General features: G+C 41.6%; 2 protein-coding genes and 2 non-coding genes across 8 annotated transcripts; 1 reads left to right on the forward strand and 3 right to left on the reverse strand.

The window, feature by feature from the left end:
• Nucleotides 1-706: 706 nt before the first annotated feature.
• Nucleotides 707-18,572, reverse strand: LOC129409780 (uncharacterized). 5 transcript variants are annotated; one of them, XM_055156489.1, is made up of 6 exons: nt 18,525-18,572; nt 18,294-18,400; nt 13,157-13,203; nt 12,926-13,032; nt 5,230-5,287; nt 707-1,227 (listed from the first exon to the last, which is right to left on the reverse strand). In XM_055156489.1, exons 4-6 carry the CDS (start codon nt 12,971-12,973, stop codon nt 782-784), a joined length of 552 nt encoding a protein of 183 aa, XP_055012464.1. In that variant the 5' UTR covers nt 12,974-13,032; nt 13,157-13,203; nt 18,294-18,400; nt 18,525-18,572; the 3' UTR covers nt 707-781. The 5 variants fall into 5 exon arrangements, with proteins under 5 accessions (XP_055012464.1, XP_055012463.1, XP_055012460.1 ...); XM_055156488.1 differs by lacking the exon at nt 13,157-13,203; XM_055156490.1 differs by lacking the exons at nt 707-1,227; nt 13,157-13,203 and adding an exon at nt 1,934-2,101.
• Nucleotides 1,960-6,617, forward strand: tmem88b (transmembrane protein 88 b). The gene is made up of 3 exons (XM_020917772.2): nt 1,960-2,069; nt 4,913-5,275; nt 6,202-6,617. The coding sequence occupies exons 2-3, from the start codon at nt 4,916-4,918 to the stop codon at nt 6,478-6,480; spliced, it is 639 nt and encodes a 212-aa protein (XP_020773431.1). The 5' UTR covers nt 1,960-2,069; nt 4,913-4,915; the 3' UTR covers nt 6,481-6,617.
• Nucleotides 9,755-9,918, reverse strand: LOC129409923 (U1 spliceosomal RNA). The gene has a single exon (XR_008632639.1). It is a non-coding gene; the product is annotated as a U1 spliceosomal RNA (small nuclear RNA).
• On the reverse strand, nt 15,147-15,310 carry LOC129409924 (U1 spliceosomal RNA). The gene has a single exon (XR_008632640.1). It is a non-coding gene; the product is annotated as a U1 spliceosomal RNA (small nuclear RNA).
• Nucleotides 18,573-18,782: the final 210 nt, after the last annotated feature.

Consider the following 18,782-nt stretch of genomic DNA (forward strand, 5'->3'; position numbering starts at 1 on the left):
CTATGGTAATATAAATACAGCATATCACAGTTAGTATACAAGAGGTCGTAAGAACAGTGCAGAGATTAAATAATTGACAGGATATAGGGTTACCTGTTACATAAGTTGTACAGTTGTTTTCATGAAGGCCAGACTGAGGATGGAAGGGCATTGCCTGGTTTATCATAAGGATTAATAAATGCTTTTAGTTATCTGAAAGTTTTAATGTTCTATTAGTTTAGAATCCACAAAAACCGATGGCTAATACGCTCTGCTGATATTTTTTCGGTGCACTGAGGCAAGTTTAGTTTATTATCAAACTGTTTCATTTAAAGGGCCTACACTGCACTATTTACCATCTCCTCATCAAGAACATACATTTCATTCACATGTTTGAGTAAGTAGTCCTTTATTATTACTCTTTCTACATCTCCAGGTCTCAAAATGCTGAGTTTCACCTTGTGATATCATCAAGTGTTACCTTCTGAGTAGAGATTGCCATAGAAAGTCTATGTCATCTGCTGGTGCAAAGAAAGGTTAAAAAGGCTAAAACAGTAAATGTAATTTCAAAGTTTGGCAGTTCCAAGGCTGAAATAATAATAATCATAATCACAATCATACATCAGCCTTATAAAGTGCTTTTTTGGACACTCAAAGATGCTTAATAAACAGATGGGGAGCAACAAGGGGGGGAAAGACTGTAGGGGCGAAATCATGGGGCAAATGCCAGATTGAACAGGTAAGTTTTAATTCGAGGATTGTGGGAGTGAGTTCCAGAGCGAGGGGGCGGCGGCAGCAAAGGCTAGCTCCCCCGAGGTCCGGTGCTTTGTTTTGATGAAGGGATTGAGGAGGTTCTTGGGTCTGATGAAGGGAGTGAGGAGGTGCTTTGTCCTGATTGAGGGAGTGAGGAGGTGCTTAGTTCTGAGGGGAGTAAGGAGGTTGCTGTGGGCTGATCTAAGGCGGCGGGCAGGACAGCGCTGATGGAGAAGGTCGGGGTGAGGGGAAGAGGCCAGGTTACGGAGGGACTTGTAGGTGATGATGAGGACCTTGTATCGGATGTGGTATTGTACGGGGAGCCGGTGGAGTTTGAGGATGGGGCTGACGTGCTCTCCAAAGCGGGTGTGGGTGAGGCGGCGGCGGGAGGCAGAGTTCTGGATGTATTGCAGTTTTTGGAGCAAGGTGGAGGGTAGGCTAATGCAGTAGTTGAGTTTGGAAGTGATGAAGGCGGAGAGGCGGAGACAGACGATGCTGCAGAGATGGAAAAAACTTCACTAACAGACCTGAAAATGTAACAGTTATAGTTAAGACCAAACAGTGTTTATCATAAGTTGTCTAAAGCTCAAAATATTCATTCCATTATCACTGGCTTTTTTTGGATATGAGGGGCCTCAGACCAGCTTTTGCCTAGAGCCCCCATGGTGTCTTGAGACGGCTACACACAGCAGGTAGTCAAAAATCCAATCAGTTACTACAAAAACATTTGCAAGTAGATATTTTTTCCAAAGTGATTCAGCCTCAAGCACAATAAATATTTTTAATTAAACCTACAAAAAACTTGATTAACAATACATAAAGTTTGAAAATCAAGTTCTCCAGTTGAACCATTTTGCTTTCACCCTGAGTTTGAACACATACCAACGTGTCTAAGCTGCCCTCCCCCACACTACTCCAGTCTCCAAAGCACGACTTATCAGACCCTCCACCCCTGCTCCCCCTGCTTCGCCCCTCAGCCCTCCCCTCACCCCTCCACCAGGCCTGGGTCACAGAGGAGGAATGCACGAGATGGACTGTGGAGGAGGAGGAGGACCACGCGGGGCTGATAAGCGCTAGTGGGTGGAGAGACAAGTGATGGTTAAGGAGGGAGACAGTGCAACTAAAACTGGGGGGCAGGTCCACATAGCTCATCACAAAGCCTGGAAGAGAGCAACGGCACCACAAGCCTGAGCCAAAGTTTTCAGAAGTTCACTCCAACAACTCCAAACATCCCCAACACAGCGAGAACCTTCAAGAGCAGTCGGAGAAGTGTCCGAGAAGACACCCGCCTCGCCACCCTGGAGGGAGAGGAGCAACCCACGGAGCACCCAGCCGCTGTGAGTACCACGCACGGGCAGGGCACTCCTTCCTGGGGGAACAGAGGCGAAGAGTTGTGTAAGAAATGAATTGTTGCAGCTGCTTTGTTTGAGACAATAGGAATATGAGACAACTAGTCTGGCAGAACATGTGAGTGAGTGGACAACAGCATGCTCATGAAACAACAGAATAAAACCTAATGAAAACTACAAATGGTCCAATTTTTTAGCCAATAACTAAATGTCCCTGTGTGTCAGGTGCCCTCCCTGTGCCTCCCTGGGGTCTTATTTTGTGTAAAGGTTGCCGACCTCTGTTTGGAAATGTATGGGATTAGTTAGGGATGCACTGTTCCGATACTGATATCAGATAACAATAGTGGCATACTGAAAAATTTGCTGCATTAGATATCGGCTTCCAATTATCAGACATAAACTTCTAAGTAATAGTAAAAACCATTTACGGGCTATAGTAGGGCTGGGCGATATGGATCAAAAAATATATCTCGATATACGATATATATCTCGATATATGTTCAAGAAAAAATAGCCCCCTAAAACTGAAAACTGCAAAAACAAATCTGCCAAATTCCACAAGGTCTTTTTTTTATTGAAGTGTAAGAGGTCGGCAGTTCATATAGGAACATTTAAGATTACAAAAAACCTAATAACATAAATAATAATTTAACTGTAAAATAAAAGAAATAATACATATTTCCTTCTTTTCATTCATAAATAAAACAACTCAACACAAGCTCATCTTGCATTAACTCTGTTATCCAAACCAGAACCAGAACCATGAGCTCATTTAGCAGAAGCAGCTCAGGATGTTCCTTATTTCAATAGATCCATGTTATTATCCAGCAGTAAGGAGCTCTGAGGTTTAATCCCACAATCCACTGCAGATCAAACCCAACGTTTCCAAACACTGTTGTACAAGTGACACTGCAGCAGATTAATTAAAATCTTCTGCATAAATAAACTTTACATTATATAAAGCATAACGACTCTAGAGCCTCATCAGCCCGTTTGCGATAATAATGTGTTTAATGCAGTTTTGCGCACGTGTGTTTACATTTTACAGAAACAAAACTTAAGCGCATGGCTCATTTGCATAAACAGCGCACTTCTCATGCAGCTCAACTCGTTTAGCTTCTTTCGGGCTAAAGGACGTGACTCGGTGGAATATGAGGATGTGCTGCTGGTGGTTTTGTTTGTAAATGGTGGAAAAGGTTCGTGGTGCTTGAAGCTTTTCACTGGCACCAACTTTCGGCGTTCATGGCGATAGTAAGGAGTGAATGAGACACCAGCGAACAAAATCAGTGAGGCGGAGGCGACGAGAGAGAAGGTAAACAAGGGAAGCGGCGAAATCAGAATTGAATCTAAGCATTATATCGATATATACGATATGTCAGAATTCATATCGAGTTTAAAAACTATCTCGATATATTTAAAATATCGATATATCGCCCACCCCTAGGCTATAGTTGGTCGAGAAAGAAAATAATGTTTGGACTTTTATTTATATAAAGTTGTTCTGGTGTTAACTGACAGATAAATAACACCTCCATAACACATTTGGATCAGTTTTGTCTTATTTTTGGGAGGGGAATAAAGGCAGTCTTCACTTTCTGCACTGGTATCGGTTCATTATCGAGTGTTGGCAAAAAGCTATTGGATCGCTGGAAAAAGCTCAATGAGAAGTTTTGAACATTTTTTTGGCTATAAGGTAAAATTTTAAACTTAAATATTTGAATAAATCATTTCTATGACTCACTACAGATACAAACCAAGTACTTAAATTTTACATTCTATTAAATGTTTTTATTGCAGCTCATGTTTTTTAACAATAGAACACTTAGAATAGGTTTTTGGGGGTAATCCTAGTTTAGAATCAGTGCGTCAGTGTCATGAGTTTCAATATTATTCTTTGTCTATATTGTCTTCAACAATATATCGCACATCACAATTTGTAATCCCCCAGGCCTCACAACAATATTGGGGAATTTTCCGGTACTGGACAGATATCAATATTACAAAATCAGATACTTCAGATTTCACTGATAAGATAGCAAAATAGATCCAGTATTGTTACAAAATATGAACTGCAATAAATAAATAAGAGAGTGCAACACTTACATAGTCTCTATAACGAGTCTTATCGTAATACACAAATATTTTTCCCACTAGTGCAAGGAAAATGTATCCACAATAAATACTGAACCCCAAAAACTATTGTTCCATCTGTTATGTGTTTAAAGATATGTCAATTTATTGTGACTGGCCTATTCAGAACTATACAAGGGCTAAAATTCTGCATTTAGTGTAGCTGTGTAGTTTTTTTTTTTTCATTGATCAAAGTCGGGGTGAGAGGCGGTCAGGCGCAGAGGAACACCCAGATGTCTACAGTCAAAGCTCTGATGAGGAGCTTGGATCAGAAGGCTTCCTGTTGGACACATGCAGATGGTCATCTCACAGTTTCCTGACCGATAACACTGACCTCCACATAACCTGCAGATAAGACTCCTGTTTTGGAAAACATTTTGAAAATAATCTTGAAAAATAATGTCAGAAAAAATTGTCAGCAGGCTATGTGATGCAGAGTTCAACTGGTCAACAGGATGACGTCTCTGTAGTCTTTTAACTCAATGACTGGGGCAAAGCGGGTAATGTCGCATAGCAAGATGGTCTGTGGTTCAATTCCACAAAAGACCAATCCTCCACCTACATACTCACGACCATGACAAACTCAGGATCAAGAGATGGGCTGAAGTTATATGGGTCAAATACAGGCAGGTCAAATGAAGACTTAAGTGTCTTGGTCACTATAACCCTCCCCACATCTGTAACCATCTCTCTGTGTGCAGTTCATGATGAGTGTGAGCGGTACACTGGAGAAAGGAGCACATCACCAGGCAGTGGACCTGTCTGAGGAGCTGCCCCCCCACCATCACCACCACCCTCCCCCTCATCCCATGCACCCTGTGGGGGCAGACAGGGAGAGCCCGCGGGTGGTAGTGCCTCCCCCATACTCTGCAGCAGACAGCGGGGGGAGCGAGGGCCCACTGGAGCTCCGGGGCTCTCTAGACTGCTGGGCCTGCTCCGTGCTGGTCACGGCTCAGAACCTGCTCATCGCCGCCATCAACGCCTGCCTGGCTGCCCTGGTGTTCGGCTGCATCCTCACCCCTGCTGTGGTCATGGTGCTCTTCGGCTTCCTCTGCCACTCCACAGTAAGTACAGGCCTGACAGGGAGAGAGGGTGTCAGTATCAGTGAAGTTGACACAAAGAAGGAAACTGTCTTCTGAAGAGAGGTCCCAGAGTCTCTACAGAGTTAGCATGTGTGATAGAGAAGCCCTAATAGTTAAAAAACTTGGTTAAACTAACCAACTAACTAACTAGTGTAGCTAGGTTATAGATTATGTATTTTACATGCAAAATGGGCTCTTCCCACTCACACATTTCACCCATGACAACTTAGCAGAAAAAAGAATTGTCATCTTGGGCCCATCTCTAAAGAGAGCGGACCTGTGTGGTGTGGGAGGTCTGCCTCATGTGACCACTGCTCACACACGGATTATGTCCCACTGCTGAGGGAGCCTTCACCTCTGCTCCTGGACTTCAGATCTCTTCATCACGCTCAGGCTGAGCAGTGAGCAGTGAATTTTGCACTAAAGCTGATTTTCAAATGAGTAACATGAAGTTGTCTGCAGGATACTCCACTAAAGTGGTAAAAGAAACTAACGGAGCACCGTCACTGGTGCTACTGAGAGTCGCTGAAAACATCAAAGTAAAATAAAGCCTCACGTCGTTCTGATATATTCCTAGAGCTCACCGACTGCTTTGGTCCAGAAAATAGGCAGGGTCTGCCCTGTCCAAGCCCCCCTGGCCCCTGCTCCAAGTGAGGAGGGACTTTAAATGATAGTGATGTTTGTTCTGTGGCACAGTTAAAGCTCTTTAAATGTGCTGATAATGCTTGTCTTTCCACTTAAGTGATAAAATTGCAAACACAGCAACATGACATCATTGCTGCCATTAATTTATCATTACCTGGATTATGCAGTGTTTGTAAATGAAGAATAATCATCACTGTAATTCCATTCATTACACAGCCTCATGTGTGCTCATGTGCTGCTCCTCACATGTTTGCCGTTTCCAGGTGCGGCCCCATGACTCGGCCCCGTATTGCTCGGAGCTGCTCACAGATGGAGGCTGTGTGGCTCTTCTGGTGGTGGGTTTCCTCCTCATGACCCCCCTCCTGGTGCTGGCCCTGGCTGCATACTGTCGTCTGGCCCGGCACCTTCAGCTGGGACTCTGCTTCATCCCTTACAGCCGCGCCGTCTACAAGAACCTGCCCGCCACACACCACCGTGGCCTGGGCACATGTTGTGGGGACCACCAGGGGCCCCACGGGGCCAAGGCCAAAGTGTGGGTGTGACACATGAGAGGGCCACGAACATCTGAGAGAGTCACACAGCCAAAATGCATATCTACAAAATTTTGGCATATTCATTTGATGTGAAGATGATGACTGGAGTGGAACTATTTACAAGTTTAAAAACAATTATGCATTTTTTCCCCCATTCTGTTTGATATACATCAAGTTATCAATAATATTATGAATATTGTTTGATATCTGCTGAATCCTCTGGAATACTGTTTATAATAAAAGGAAAATGTGTAAAATGTTATAGTACTTTCAAATGAGTTGTGATTAATAAGATGTTATTTGAATGCAAGTCGGGGTAAATGTCGGGGTTCAGAGTCGACTGAAAGCATCAGTGTATCACATGTGGGCCATGTTTATGCACAGAGCCATGTGCTTTAAAAAATATATATATACATTATTAGATTAAAAAGTATTGGTATAGCCCTAATAGAAAATTGCCACATTATTTAATCCAATGAAAAAGCCATCTGATGACAGATACCAACAGTCTGCTTAAAAAGGACAAAAGAGTGAGAGCAGGCAGGCTTGTCTTATACCTCTGTCTAGGGCTGGGTGATATGGGAAAAAAAGAAATTACTCCTACTTGATGTAACTATAGTTCTATGAGTGTGTGAGAGCCCACCCCTGGTCCCAAAACCCATGAACAGCTGATCCAAAGCGCGAAAGGCTGCCATCCACTTGACACAACAGCGTAGCTCTCTGACAGGACAACAACCTCAGCCATGAATCCCTCTCAGACGCATCAGCGAGGGGAATGAGTGCTCTAAGATTACCCCAGATTGAAAAGCAGAGGTGATCATTTTAGGTCTGAAGGAAGGGTTGGGCCAGAGGTGAACCAAACATCCTCCTCAATGAATGACATGCAGGAGGGGTGAACTGAGAGCTCTTGGCAGAGGACAAGGCCAAAAAAAAGCACAATCTTGAAGGAAAGTTACAGCATTTTAGCCCATTCCAAGGGCTCAAAGGGGGTACCTGAAGAAATTGTTTAACCAGTAGATGACTACACGCTGAGTCCAAAACCATGATGAAAGTGCAAAATTAACCTTAGATTGTAGGACAATCAAGGCACACCAATGGACTTGAGTCCAGTCAATCAATGCATGTAATGGGAGGGATGGAAAATTGTTGTCATGCTCCACGACAGGTCAGTGAGCTGTCACTAGACCAAACCATATGCCAGGCTATGTGACATGACCCCCCAAAGTGTTGTCGCAGGGTGAATTATGGGAATCATACACAAACCGAGATGATTCATCTTTTTATGCAAAATTGGGGACACTGGACATTGAATTGTATTTAATATTTTGCATTACTTTCTTGTGTGTGTGTACTGCCTTCTGAAACTCTGCAAATGACTCAAAAGTCCTTCCAGACAGTGCCTTTGATGTAGACCTCTTTGAAATCTCACAGTACTGTGTCCCCAGAAAGCCTTGTCCTTGGCAGGACAGTTAGGTTTGGTGCAGCGGAGACTGTAGCGTCACACACCAACGAGTCTCCAGAAGAAGAGGTTGTGCTGGAAAAAGCTGTCTGCCAAGGGGACTGTGCCTCTCACAACAGACAACTCAGAGGGGGGTGAAACCGCATCTTGTCGTCCTTCAGGACCTTCCTTCACCTTGTTCTGCCAAACTTGTCCAGAAAGAACACCGGCTTCCAAAAGAGGTCCCTCTCTTAATCGTCCTTCAGTTACTTTACATCCCGCTCGGACAGCCCGGTTTGTTCAGCGCCTCAGAATTTATGCTGTCGTTCAAATGTAATTTTGTAACAAAAGATGAGGCTGAGGCTCACCCGTCACATCAGAGCTTTTTTGTAAATCCACTTACAGGAACTCTTTTGGATTGTGTCATGAGTTGCAGGAACAGAACTTAACAGTCACCATATGTTCCCATTTGACTCCATTGTATTTATTGTTGTTTTGATAAAAACATTTTTTAGATCCGATCCAATACCGATACTTGGCCTTAGGTATTTGCCGATACAGATACCAGCCCAACACCACATAGTGTGAAGTAGTAGACTAAGGCTACTCAATTTTGGAACAGTATAAGAGCAAAAAAAAATATCTCTACTAAAAGACTATTTCTAACAAAAATCTACAATAAGAGAAAGATTTTGAGGACTCAAGTATTATTCAGATGTTAAATGGTCTTGATGAGAAGTGCTGATTTAAAGCACTTATCTGGTCACTGTCTACCACAGAGGGTGGATAAAATAACAGTGAGGCCTGTAAAAAGACATGGAAAATTCTGCAGAAGAAACAAAGTCTGTGTTAGAGCTGTTATCGGGCTACACTTTTACTTGACTAAGATGAGTGTCCACACCAAAGGCTAAATGAAGATATCACAGAAGAAAGACAAATATCTTTCCTGTTATTATTAGAATGTTTTAAGCCTCCACAGGGACTCCACAGTCCGTCTTTAACCTGCTCTGAGTGTTAGCAATGGAATTAAGCCAGATGTCAACAGCAGCTGCTTGCAGGTCCTCATTCAGGAAAATACAGAGTGGTATCGGATCAGTGATTTGGTTTGAGTACTCGCCAGTATTTGAAAAATGTGCAGTATCGGAGGTTTTGCCAGTACCACTATCAGTATCAGAACAACCCTAATGATGATATTTACTTTATTTTTTCAATATTTTACCAGGTAAATCAATTGAGAACATTTGCAATGATGGCATGGTCGAGATGCAGCATGAAAACACATAAGTAGAATACAAATGTTCACACATCAGTCATAACATGAAACTGAATCGTGAAACATTTGCACATTAAAAATATAAAAGTGTTAAAGCATGTGCACTGATCTTGTAAAGTACTGGGATTTTTTTTGGTAGACAGAAGAGCTGAAGCTCTCTGTGTTCTTGTAGTAGATTGTAAAATCCCTCAGTCGTCCAGGTAGAATCCATGGCAAAGGAGAAATTCAATTTGTCAACTGGACAAATGTTTATTTTGGTAAAAACATTTCACAGCTCTGAACTGAAGAAGCAGCTTGGATGAGTTGCTTCAACCAAATAAACATTTGTCCAATTGACAAACTGAATTTCTCCTTTGACACTTCTTTTAGTCGAAGTAAATTCAACTGACTGGGAACAGACATCAGAGTACAAATAAATGGATTATGGACACAGTTAAATTTGAAAGAGAGATTGCAATTATATTTTAGAAGTCCCAAGAAATAATATTTAGAAAAAGATTAATAAACTACAGCACCATTGTTCTGCTTAAGAATCACTATGTCAACATATTTTTTTTTTTCCACCAAATTATCAGGGGAGAGCGCGAACGCAGTCCCCCACTACCAGAAATTATGCAGTCGAGATTCCCACATTTGGGGAATTCGCAGGGGTCAGCACAACCGGAGTGCAATGGCTGAGCCTCGCCCTGGGTGAACCACCTTCATGATCATGGTATCTCCCCTGCCAGGTAAGTATGAGTTGTACACGGACAAGCCTACAGGGACGTGCACAGACATGCCGTCCTCAGTGAGAACATATGACGTGTCTCTCTCTCACACACACACACCACACACACACACACACCACACACACACAGACACACAACAGACACACACAGACAGACACACACACACACAGACACACAGACACACACAATAACAAAAACAGTACAATACAGCCTCTGCTCTGTACGACTGTACAACACGAGCTCTCTCAATGTAGACATTATTTAGAAATTATTTTGAAAGGTGAGCAGCAGAGCATTACCCATGATGCTTTGCTAGTCCGTGTGCTGTTGCTAAGGCTACTTCCTGTTGGGGTTATCCGTGTGTTCAAAGTGTTTAAAAGTCACAGTTGCTTTCAGTTCTACATCAGAACAGACAATCCAAGTGTTCATAGTGAAGCGAGTGGAGAGAGCAGCTTCAGAAACAGCCTGAGGAGCACAAACTTGACTTTATTTATTCTGTAAGAGCAGACAAAGACAGGAAGTCCCTCCCCCAACTCTGTCCCCCTAGAAACACACACAGAAAGAAGACACTTCCCAAATGCTTAACTGCTAAACGAAGAGGGTATAAAAACACTGCATGTTTTACGGTATTTAAATATTAAAAGAAAAATGCATATTACTTTAAACTAAACCCCAGCGTCTTTAATTATTGACTTGTTTTACTCTGGCGCCCTCTGGTGGCTGAACAAACACTGGTGTGCTATGAAACTTTATTGGAGTTCACCACCTTTTTGCCTACATGAAAGAGATCATGCATTAAACTCACATATCTTGCATTTGCTCAATTATGGGTGATTAAATTTTTGTCATTTTTGTGTCCGTCCTTTGAAAATACCAGATTTTGTGCATTATTTCATGTTTTGTCCTTCAAACAACAATAAATCTGATGTTACATTTTGACAGCAAGGATACTCAGCAGCAGTTTTCTAAAATACTTCTGTAATTACTTAGACCACTACTTGTACTTCTATTTGTGTAGTATTATTTTGAAGTAACATTACTCTTATTTGACTACAATTTCTAGGTATTCTACCCACCTCTGCTAACACAAAATAAATAAGTTATAATAATTATATCTTATTGATTTATTTTTAAGTTTTGTCTAATTACTTTGTACAAATACAAACTAATAGGACAATAAATAGCTATTTATATTGACCAGAGTCTGCGTCAGAGCACATCTACTGGAGGGGCGTAGGTCACCAGCAGGGGGGGCACTGCCATTTGAGAAATATTTTAACGCGGTGGTGTCATACAGAGCAGAAATGCTATCAAACACGTTTTTATTTAACAGTATTAGGCTAATTATGTGTTGTTATTATTATCATTATTATATTAAAATTATTATTATTAGCTGCAATAGGGGTTGAGGTTGTGTGGTAGACGATACGCACACAAGACAAGAATAAAAGGTTGAGGTTTATTAAAAAACAATAAGGCCACTGGTTGTAAACATTAAACAACAGCCTCGTCAAAAACACCCCTGAACAACATCACTGAAAAGTACCCGGGCAAGAAATAGCCACGCATCGGTCAGCACCAGGGCTGTAGTGAGCGTGGTACACGAGGGTACACCGTCCAGTCCTGTCCTATAGAGACCTGAGACTTGAGGGACCGGGACTAAAACCAGGACTAAAACAGGACCAGTGGAGGTTGGTGGTATAATTTTTGGGAGGGGCACCAAGGCCAAAATGATAAATATATATTATGAATAATATATGCATTATATATAGGCTATAGTATTATAACAAATACAAGAAACAGACATTTTGGTTATTATTGGCTGAACAATATCGATCAGAGCACAATGAACAGTCAAGCGCAAACTTTACGCAACAACACACCGTAACACGCCGCTCACACCCAGACCCAACAACGTCAGCAAAACTACAATAAGAGGCTACGATCACAACATGAACACAGATGCCGCTCCTACAGCACACGGCAGAACAACCAGAGCAGCTCCATCGCACCCACGAGCTCATTTACGCACTATTTAACTGTAACACTATAACACTATAACACTATTTTACTATTAACACTATTTTACTATTTTACTATTAACACTATAACACTATTTACCTGTGAGGCTCCATGTTCAGATTTGCTGCAAACTAATGAAATCAAGCCTCTTACCTTCTCCAGAGACTGAAGCAGAGTGTTTCCTCTATCCACTGTCCTACTGGTTCTGTCTCCAAAAGTCTATTGTCCAATATGAAGAGATCAAACTGGTCCAAATCCCGGTCCAGTCAGGTCCGTGACGCGAGGTCCGGGAGCCGAGTGCACGAGTGGTTTCCCGGCCACGGCAGCGGTAGCGACAGCCCCGGGTCCCGGCGGCGGGTCTATCGGTGTGTCGCTCTTTGACTCTGTCCTCGCCATTTCCTGTGTGGAGCTTTAGGCTAAAGTAGCTAGCTGCCGCTAATCGTGAAGCTGCTCCAAGTTGACGCAGCAGGTTGACGTGAGTGACCGAACAGTTGTCCAATCACACTACACTAAATAAACAGAGAAAGTTTGTGCCCTCAGCCCGAAGTGAAATGGGCCAATCAAAATCATTTTAAAATAGTAATAATTACGGCTTGTGCTGGGGGTGGGGCACCAGTGGCCGCTGGGGGGGGCACGGCCCTCAAATGCCCCCCCTTGCCACCGACACCGATATTGACCAGTCCAATGAAGCAAGAAAGAAACGTTTGAGAAGTACTTGGAGCTCAGTTCTGACTTAAATAGGCCCATCTACAAATAGTGCTAGATTATGAAATAGGACCCAAGAAGTAGAACGCGGTCGCTAGACTGCCATTTTGAGTTTATATGGGTTGGTATCGACATGCATCACGCCTTTTAACACGAACTAGCGCGTTTTATCTTCACGTTTCACGACAAGAAATCTTAAATTACACCAAACCCGAACTTTGCATGTCCCATTTCAACAATTGCCGACATTTTCACCTTAAGTTGAATGTCTTTCAGTCCTTAACTCACCGAAAGTGAAGCGTCGTCCATGTTCTCACAAGCACGCGGCGTGGCCATGTGTGTCTTTGTCCCAGTCCTTTAACGTTGTTTTGGTCTTGTTGGAATTCCCTCGGTTCCTGCGACATAATAAACACATATCATTCTTGTGTGTAGTACAGCGTGTTATTTGGTTGCCATTTGATGGTTAAACAATCATGGAAAAATTAGCTTTTTTACAAAAATTGGTAGATTTGGGCTCACTTCAACGCCGTGACGCCGCCTAAGCAGAGAGTGAACGTGACCTGGACCTGAAACGCGAAAATGGCTCAGCCAACGTCATCCGATGGGCGTGGCATGAAAAAAATACAAACGCGTAAAAAGTAGACATTCATAACTTATACTTATGTACAGTTGTACTGGTAAATAAGACATTTTAAGAGTACATGCTAGGGGATGTGTGATTCTTCTTGCTAATGTGCTTGTTTGGAGCCTTTAAATTACAGCTGTAGCCTCTACAACAAGGGGACTGTGCCTCTCACAACAGACAACTCAGGGGGGTGAAACCGCATCTTGTCGTCCTTCAGGACCTTCCTTCACCTTGTTCTGCCAAACTTGTCCAGAAAGAACACCGGCTTCCAAAAGAGGTCCCTCTCTTAATCGTCCTTCAGTTACTTTACATCCCGCTCGGACAGCCCGGTTTGTTCAGCGCCTCAGAATTTATGCTGTTGTTCAAATGTAATTTTGTAACAAAAGATGAGGCTGAGGCTCACCCGTCACATCAGAACTTTTTTGTAAATCCACTTACAGGAACTCTTTTGGATTGTGTCATGAGTTGCAGGAACAGAACTTAACAGTCACCGTATGTTCCCATTTGACTCCATTGTATTTATTGTTGTTTTGATAAAAACATTTTTTAGATCCGATCCAATACCGATACTTGGCCTTAGGTATTTGCCGATACAGATACCAGCCCAACACCACATAGTGTGAAGTAGTAGACTAAGGCTACTCAATTTTGGAACAGTATAAGAGCAAAAAAAAATCTCTCTACTAAAAGACTATTTCTAACAAAAATCTACAATAAGAGAAAGATTTTGAGGACTCAAGTATTATTCAGATGTTAAATGGTCTTGATGATGAGAAGTGCTGATTTAAAGCACTTATCTGGTCACTGTCTACCACAGAGGGTGGATAAAATAACAGTGAGGCCTGTAAAAGACATGGAAAATTCTGCAGAAGAAACAAAGTCTGTGTTAGAGCTGTTATCGGGCTACACTTTTACTTGACTAAGATGAGTGTCCACACCAAAGGCTAAATGAAGATATCACAGAAGAAAGACAAATATCTTTCCTGTTATTATTAGAATGTTTTAAGCCTCCACAGAGACTCCACAGTCCGTCTTTAACCTGCTCTGAGTGTTAGCAATGGAATTAAGCCAGATGTCAACAGCAGCTGCTTGCAGGTCCTCATTCAGGAAAATACAGAGTGGTATCGGATCAGTGATTTGGTTTGAGTACTCGCCAGTATTTGAAAAATGTGCAGTATCGGAGGTTTTGCCAGTACCACTATCAGTATCAGAACAACCCTAATGATGATATTTACTTTATTTTTTTCAATATTTTACCAGGTAAATCAATTGAGAACATTTGCAATGATGGCATGGTCGAGATGCAGCATGAAAACACATAAGTAGAATACAAATGTTCACACATCAGTCATAACATGAAACTGAATCGTGAAACATTTGCACATTAAAAATATAAAAGTGTTAAAGCATGTGCACTGATCTTGTAAAGTACTGGGATTTTTTTCTGGTAGACAGAAGAGCTGAAGCTCTGTGTGTTCTTGTAGTAGATTGTAAAATCCCTCAGTCGTCCAGGTAGAATCCATGGCAAAGGAGAAATTCAATTTGTCAACTGGACAAATGTTTATTTTGGTAAAAACATTTCACAGCTCTGAACTGAAGAAGCAGCTTGGATGAGTTGCTTCAACCAAATAAACATTTGTCCAATTGACAAACTGAATTTCTCCTTTGACACTTCTTTTAGTCGAAGTAAATTCAACTGACTGGGAACAGACATCAGAGTACAAATAAATGGATTATGGACACAGTTAAATTTGAAAGAGAGATTGCAATTATATTTTAGAAGTCCCAAGAAATAATATTTAGAAAAAGATTAATAAACTACAGCACCATTGTTCTGCTTAAGAATCACTATGTCAACATATTTTTTTTTTTCCACCAAATTATCAGGGGAGAGCGCGAACGCAGTCCCCCACTACCAGAAATTATGCAGTCGAGATTCCCACATTTGGGGAATTCGCAGGGGTCAGCACAACCGGAGTGCAATGGCTGAGCCTCGCCCTGGGTGAACCACCTTCATGATCATGGTATCTCCCCTGCCAGGTAAGTATGAGTTGTACACGGACAAGCCTACAGGGACGTGCACAGACATGCCGTCCTCAGTGAGAACATATGACGTGTCTCTCTCTCACACACACACACCACACACACCACACACACACACACACACACAGACACAAACAGACACACACACACACAGACACACACACACACACAGACACACACAATAACAAAAACAGTACAATACAGCCTCTGCTCTGTACGACTGTACAACACGAGCTCTCTCAATGTAGACATTATTTAGAAATTATTTTGAAAGGTGAGCAGCAGAGCATTACCCATGATGCTTTGCTAGTCCGTGTGCTGTTGCTAAGGCTACTTCCTGTTGGGGTTATCCGTGTGTTCAAAGTGTTTAAAAGTCACAGTTGCTTTCAGTTCTACATCAGAACAGACAATCCAAGTGTTCATAGTGAAGCGAGTGGAGAGAGCAGCTTCAGAAACAGCCTGAGGAGCACAAACTTGACTTTATTTATTCTGTAAGAGCAGACAAAGACAGGAAGTCCCTCCCCCAACTCTGTCCCCCTAGAAACACACACAGAAAGAAGACACTTCCCAAATGCTTAACTGCTAAACGAAGAGGGTATAAAAACACTGCATGTTTTACGGTATTTAAATATTAAAAGAAAAATGCATATTACTTTAAACTAAACCCCAGCGTCTTTAATTATTGACTTGTTTTACTCTGGCGCCCTCTGGTGGCTGAACAAACACTGGTGTGCTATGAAACTTTATTGGAGTTCACCACCTTTTTGCCTACATGAAAAGATCATGCATTAAACTCACATATCTTGCATTTGCTCAATTATGGGTGATTAAATTTTTGTCATTTTTGTGTCTGTCCTTTGAAAATACCAGATTTTGTGCATTATTTCATGTTTTGTCCTTCAAACAACAATAAATCTGATGTTACATTTTGACAGCAAGGATACTCAGCAGCAGTTTTCTAAAATACTTCTGTAATTACTTAGACCACTACTTGTACTTCTATTTTGTGTAGTATTATTTTGAAGTAACATTACTCTTATTTGACTACAATTTCTAGGTATTCTACCCACCTCTGCTAACACAAAATAAATAAGTTATAAATAATTATATCTTATTGATTTATTTTTAAGTTTTGTCTAATTACTTTGTACAAATACAAACTAATGACAATAAATAGCTATTTATATTGACCAGAGTTGCGTCAGAGCACATCTACTGGAGGGGCGTAGGTCACCAGCAGGGGGGGGGCACTGCCATTTGAGAAATATTTTAACGCGGTGGTGTCATACAGAGCAGAAATGCTATCAAACACGTTTTTATTTAACAGTATTAGGCTAATTATGTGTTGTTATTATTATCATTATTATATTAAAATTATTATTATTAGCTGCAATAGGGGTTGAGGTTGTGTGGTAGACGATACGCACACAAGACAAGAATAAAAGGTTGAGGTTTATTAAAAAACAATAAGGCCACTGGTTGTAAACATTAAACAACAGCCTCGTCAAAAACACCCCTGAACAACATCACTGAAAAGTACCCGGGCAAGAAATAGCCACGCATCGGTCAGCACCAGGGCTAGTGAGCGTGGTACACGAGGGTACACCGTCCAGTCCTGTCCTATAGAGACCTGAGACTTGAGGGACCGGGACTAAACCAGGACTAAAACAGGACCAGTGGAGGTTGGTGGTATAATTTTTGGGAGGGGCACCAAGGCCAAAATGATAAATATATATTATGAATAATATATGCATTATATATAGGCTATAGTATTATAACAAATACAAGAAACAGACATTTTGGTTATTATTGGCTGAACAATATCGATCAGAGCACAATGAACAGTCAAGCGCAAACATGCATTAAACTCACATATCTTGCATTTGCTCAATTATGGGTGATTAAATTTTTGTCATTTTTGTGTCTGTCCTTTGAAAATACCAGATTTTGTGCATTATTTCATGTTTTGTCCTTCAAACAACGTTAAATCTGATGTTACATTTTGACAGCAAGGATACTCAGCAGCAGTTTTCTAAAATACTTCTGTAATTACTTAGACCACTACTTGTACTTCTATTTGTGTAGTATTATTTTGAAGTAACATTACTCTTATTTGACTACAATTTCTGGGTATTCTACCCACCTCTGCTAACACAAAATAAATAAGTTATAAATAATTATATCTTATTGATTTATTTTTAAGTTTTGTCTAATTACTTTGTACAAATACAAACTAATAGGACAATAAATAGCTATTTATATTGACCAGAGTCTGCGTCAGAGCACATCTACTGGAGGGGCGTAGGTCACCAGCAGGGGGGGCACTGCCATTTGAGAAATATTGGGGGGGCACTGCCATTTGAGAAATATTTTAACGCGGTGGTGTCATACAGAGCAGAAATGCTATCAAACACGTTTTTATTTAACAGTATTAGGCTAATTATGTGTTGTTGTTATTATTAGTTGACGCAGCAGGTTGACGTGAGTGACCGAACAGTTGTCCAATCACACTACACTAAATAAACAGAGAAAGTTTGTGCCCTCAGCCCGAAGTGAAATGGGCCAATCAAAATCATTTTAAAATAGTAATAATTACGGCTTGTGCTGGGAGTGGGGCACCAGTGGCCGCTGGGGGGGCACGGCCCTCAAATGCCCCCCCTTGCCACCGACACCGATATTGACCAGTCCAATGAAGCAAGAAAGAAACGTTTGAGAAGTACTTGGAGCTCAGTTCTGACTTAAATAGGCCCATCTACAAATAGTGCAAGATTATGAAATAGGACGCAAGAAGTATAACGCGGTCGCTAGACTGCCATTTTGAGTTTATATGGGTTGGTATCGACATGCATCACGCCTTTTAACACGAACTAGCTTCGCGTTTCACGACAAGAAAACTTAAATTACACCAAACCCGAACTTTGCATGTCCCATTTCAACAACTGCCGACATTTTCACCTTAAGTTGAATGTCTTTCAGTCCTTAACTCACCGAAAGTGAAGCGTCGTCCATGTTCTCACAAGCACGCGGCGTGGCCACGTGTGTCCTTGTCCCAGTCCTTTAACGTTGTTTTGGTCTTGTTGGAATTCCCACGGTTCCTGCGACGTAATAAACACATATCATTCTTGTGTGTAGTACAGCGTGTTATTTGGTTGTCATTTGATGGTTAAACAATCATGGACAAATGCGCTTTTTTACAAAAATTAGTAGACTTGGACTCACCTCAACACCGTGACGCCGCCTAAGCAGAGAGTGAACGTGACCTGGACCTGAAACGCGAAAATGGCTCAGCCAACGTCATCGATGGGCGTCGCATGAAAAAAATACAAACGCGTAAAAAGTAGACATTCATAACTTATACTTATGTACAGTTGTACTGGTAAATAAGACATTTTAAGAGTACATGCTAGGGGATGTTGTGTGATTCTTCTTGCTAATGTGCTTGTTTTGGAGCCTTTAAATTACAGCTGTAGCCTTTAC

The sequence above is a fragment of the Boleophthalmus pectinirostris genome, unplaced genomic scaffold, assembly GCF_026225935.1.
Source record: "Boleophthalmus pectinirostris isolate CB_2022bp ecotype Guang Dong unplaced genomic scaffold, ASM2622593v1 HiC_scaffold_20, whole genome shotgun sequence".
In the NCBI taxonomy this organism is placed as follows: domain Eukaryota; kingdom Metazoa; phylum Chordata; class Actinopteri; order Gobiiformes; family Gobiidae; genus Boleophthalmus; species Boleophthalmus pectinirostris.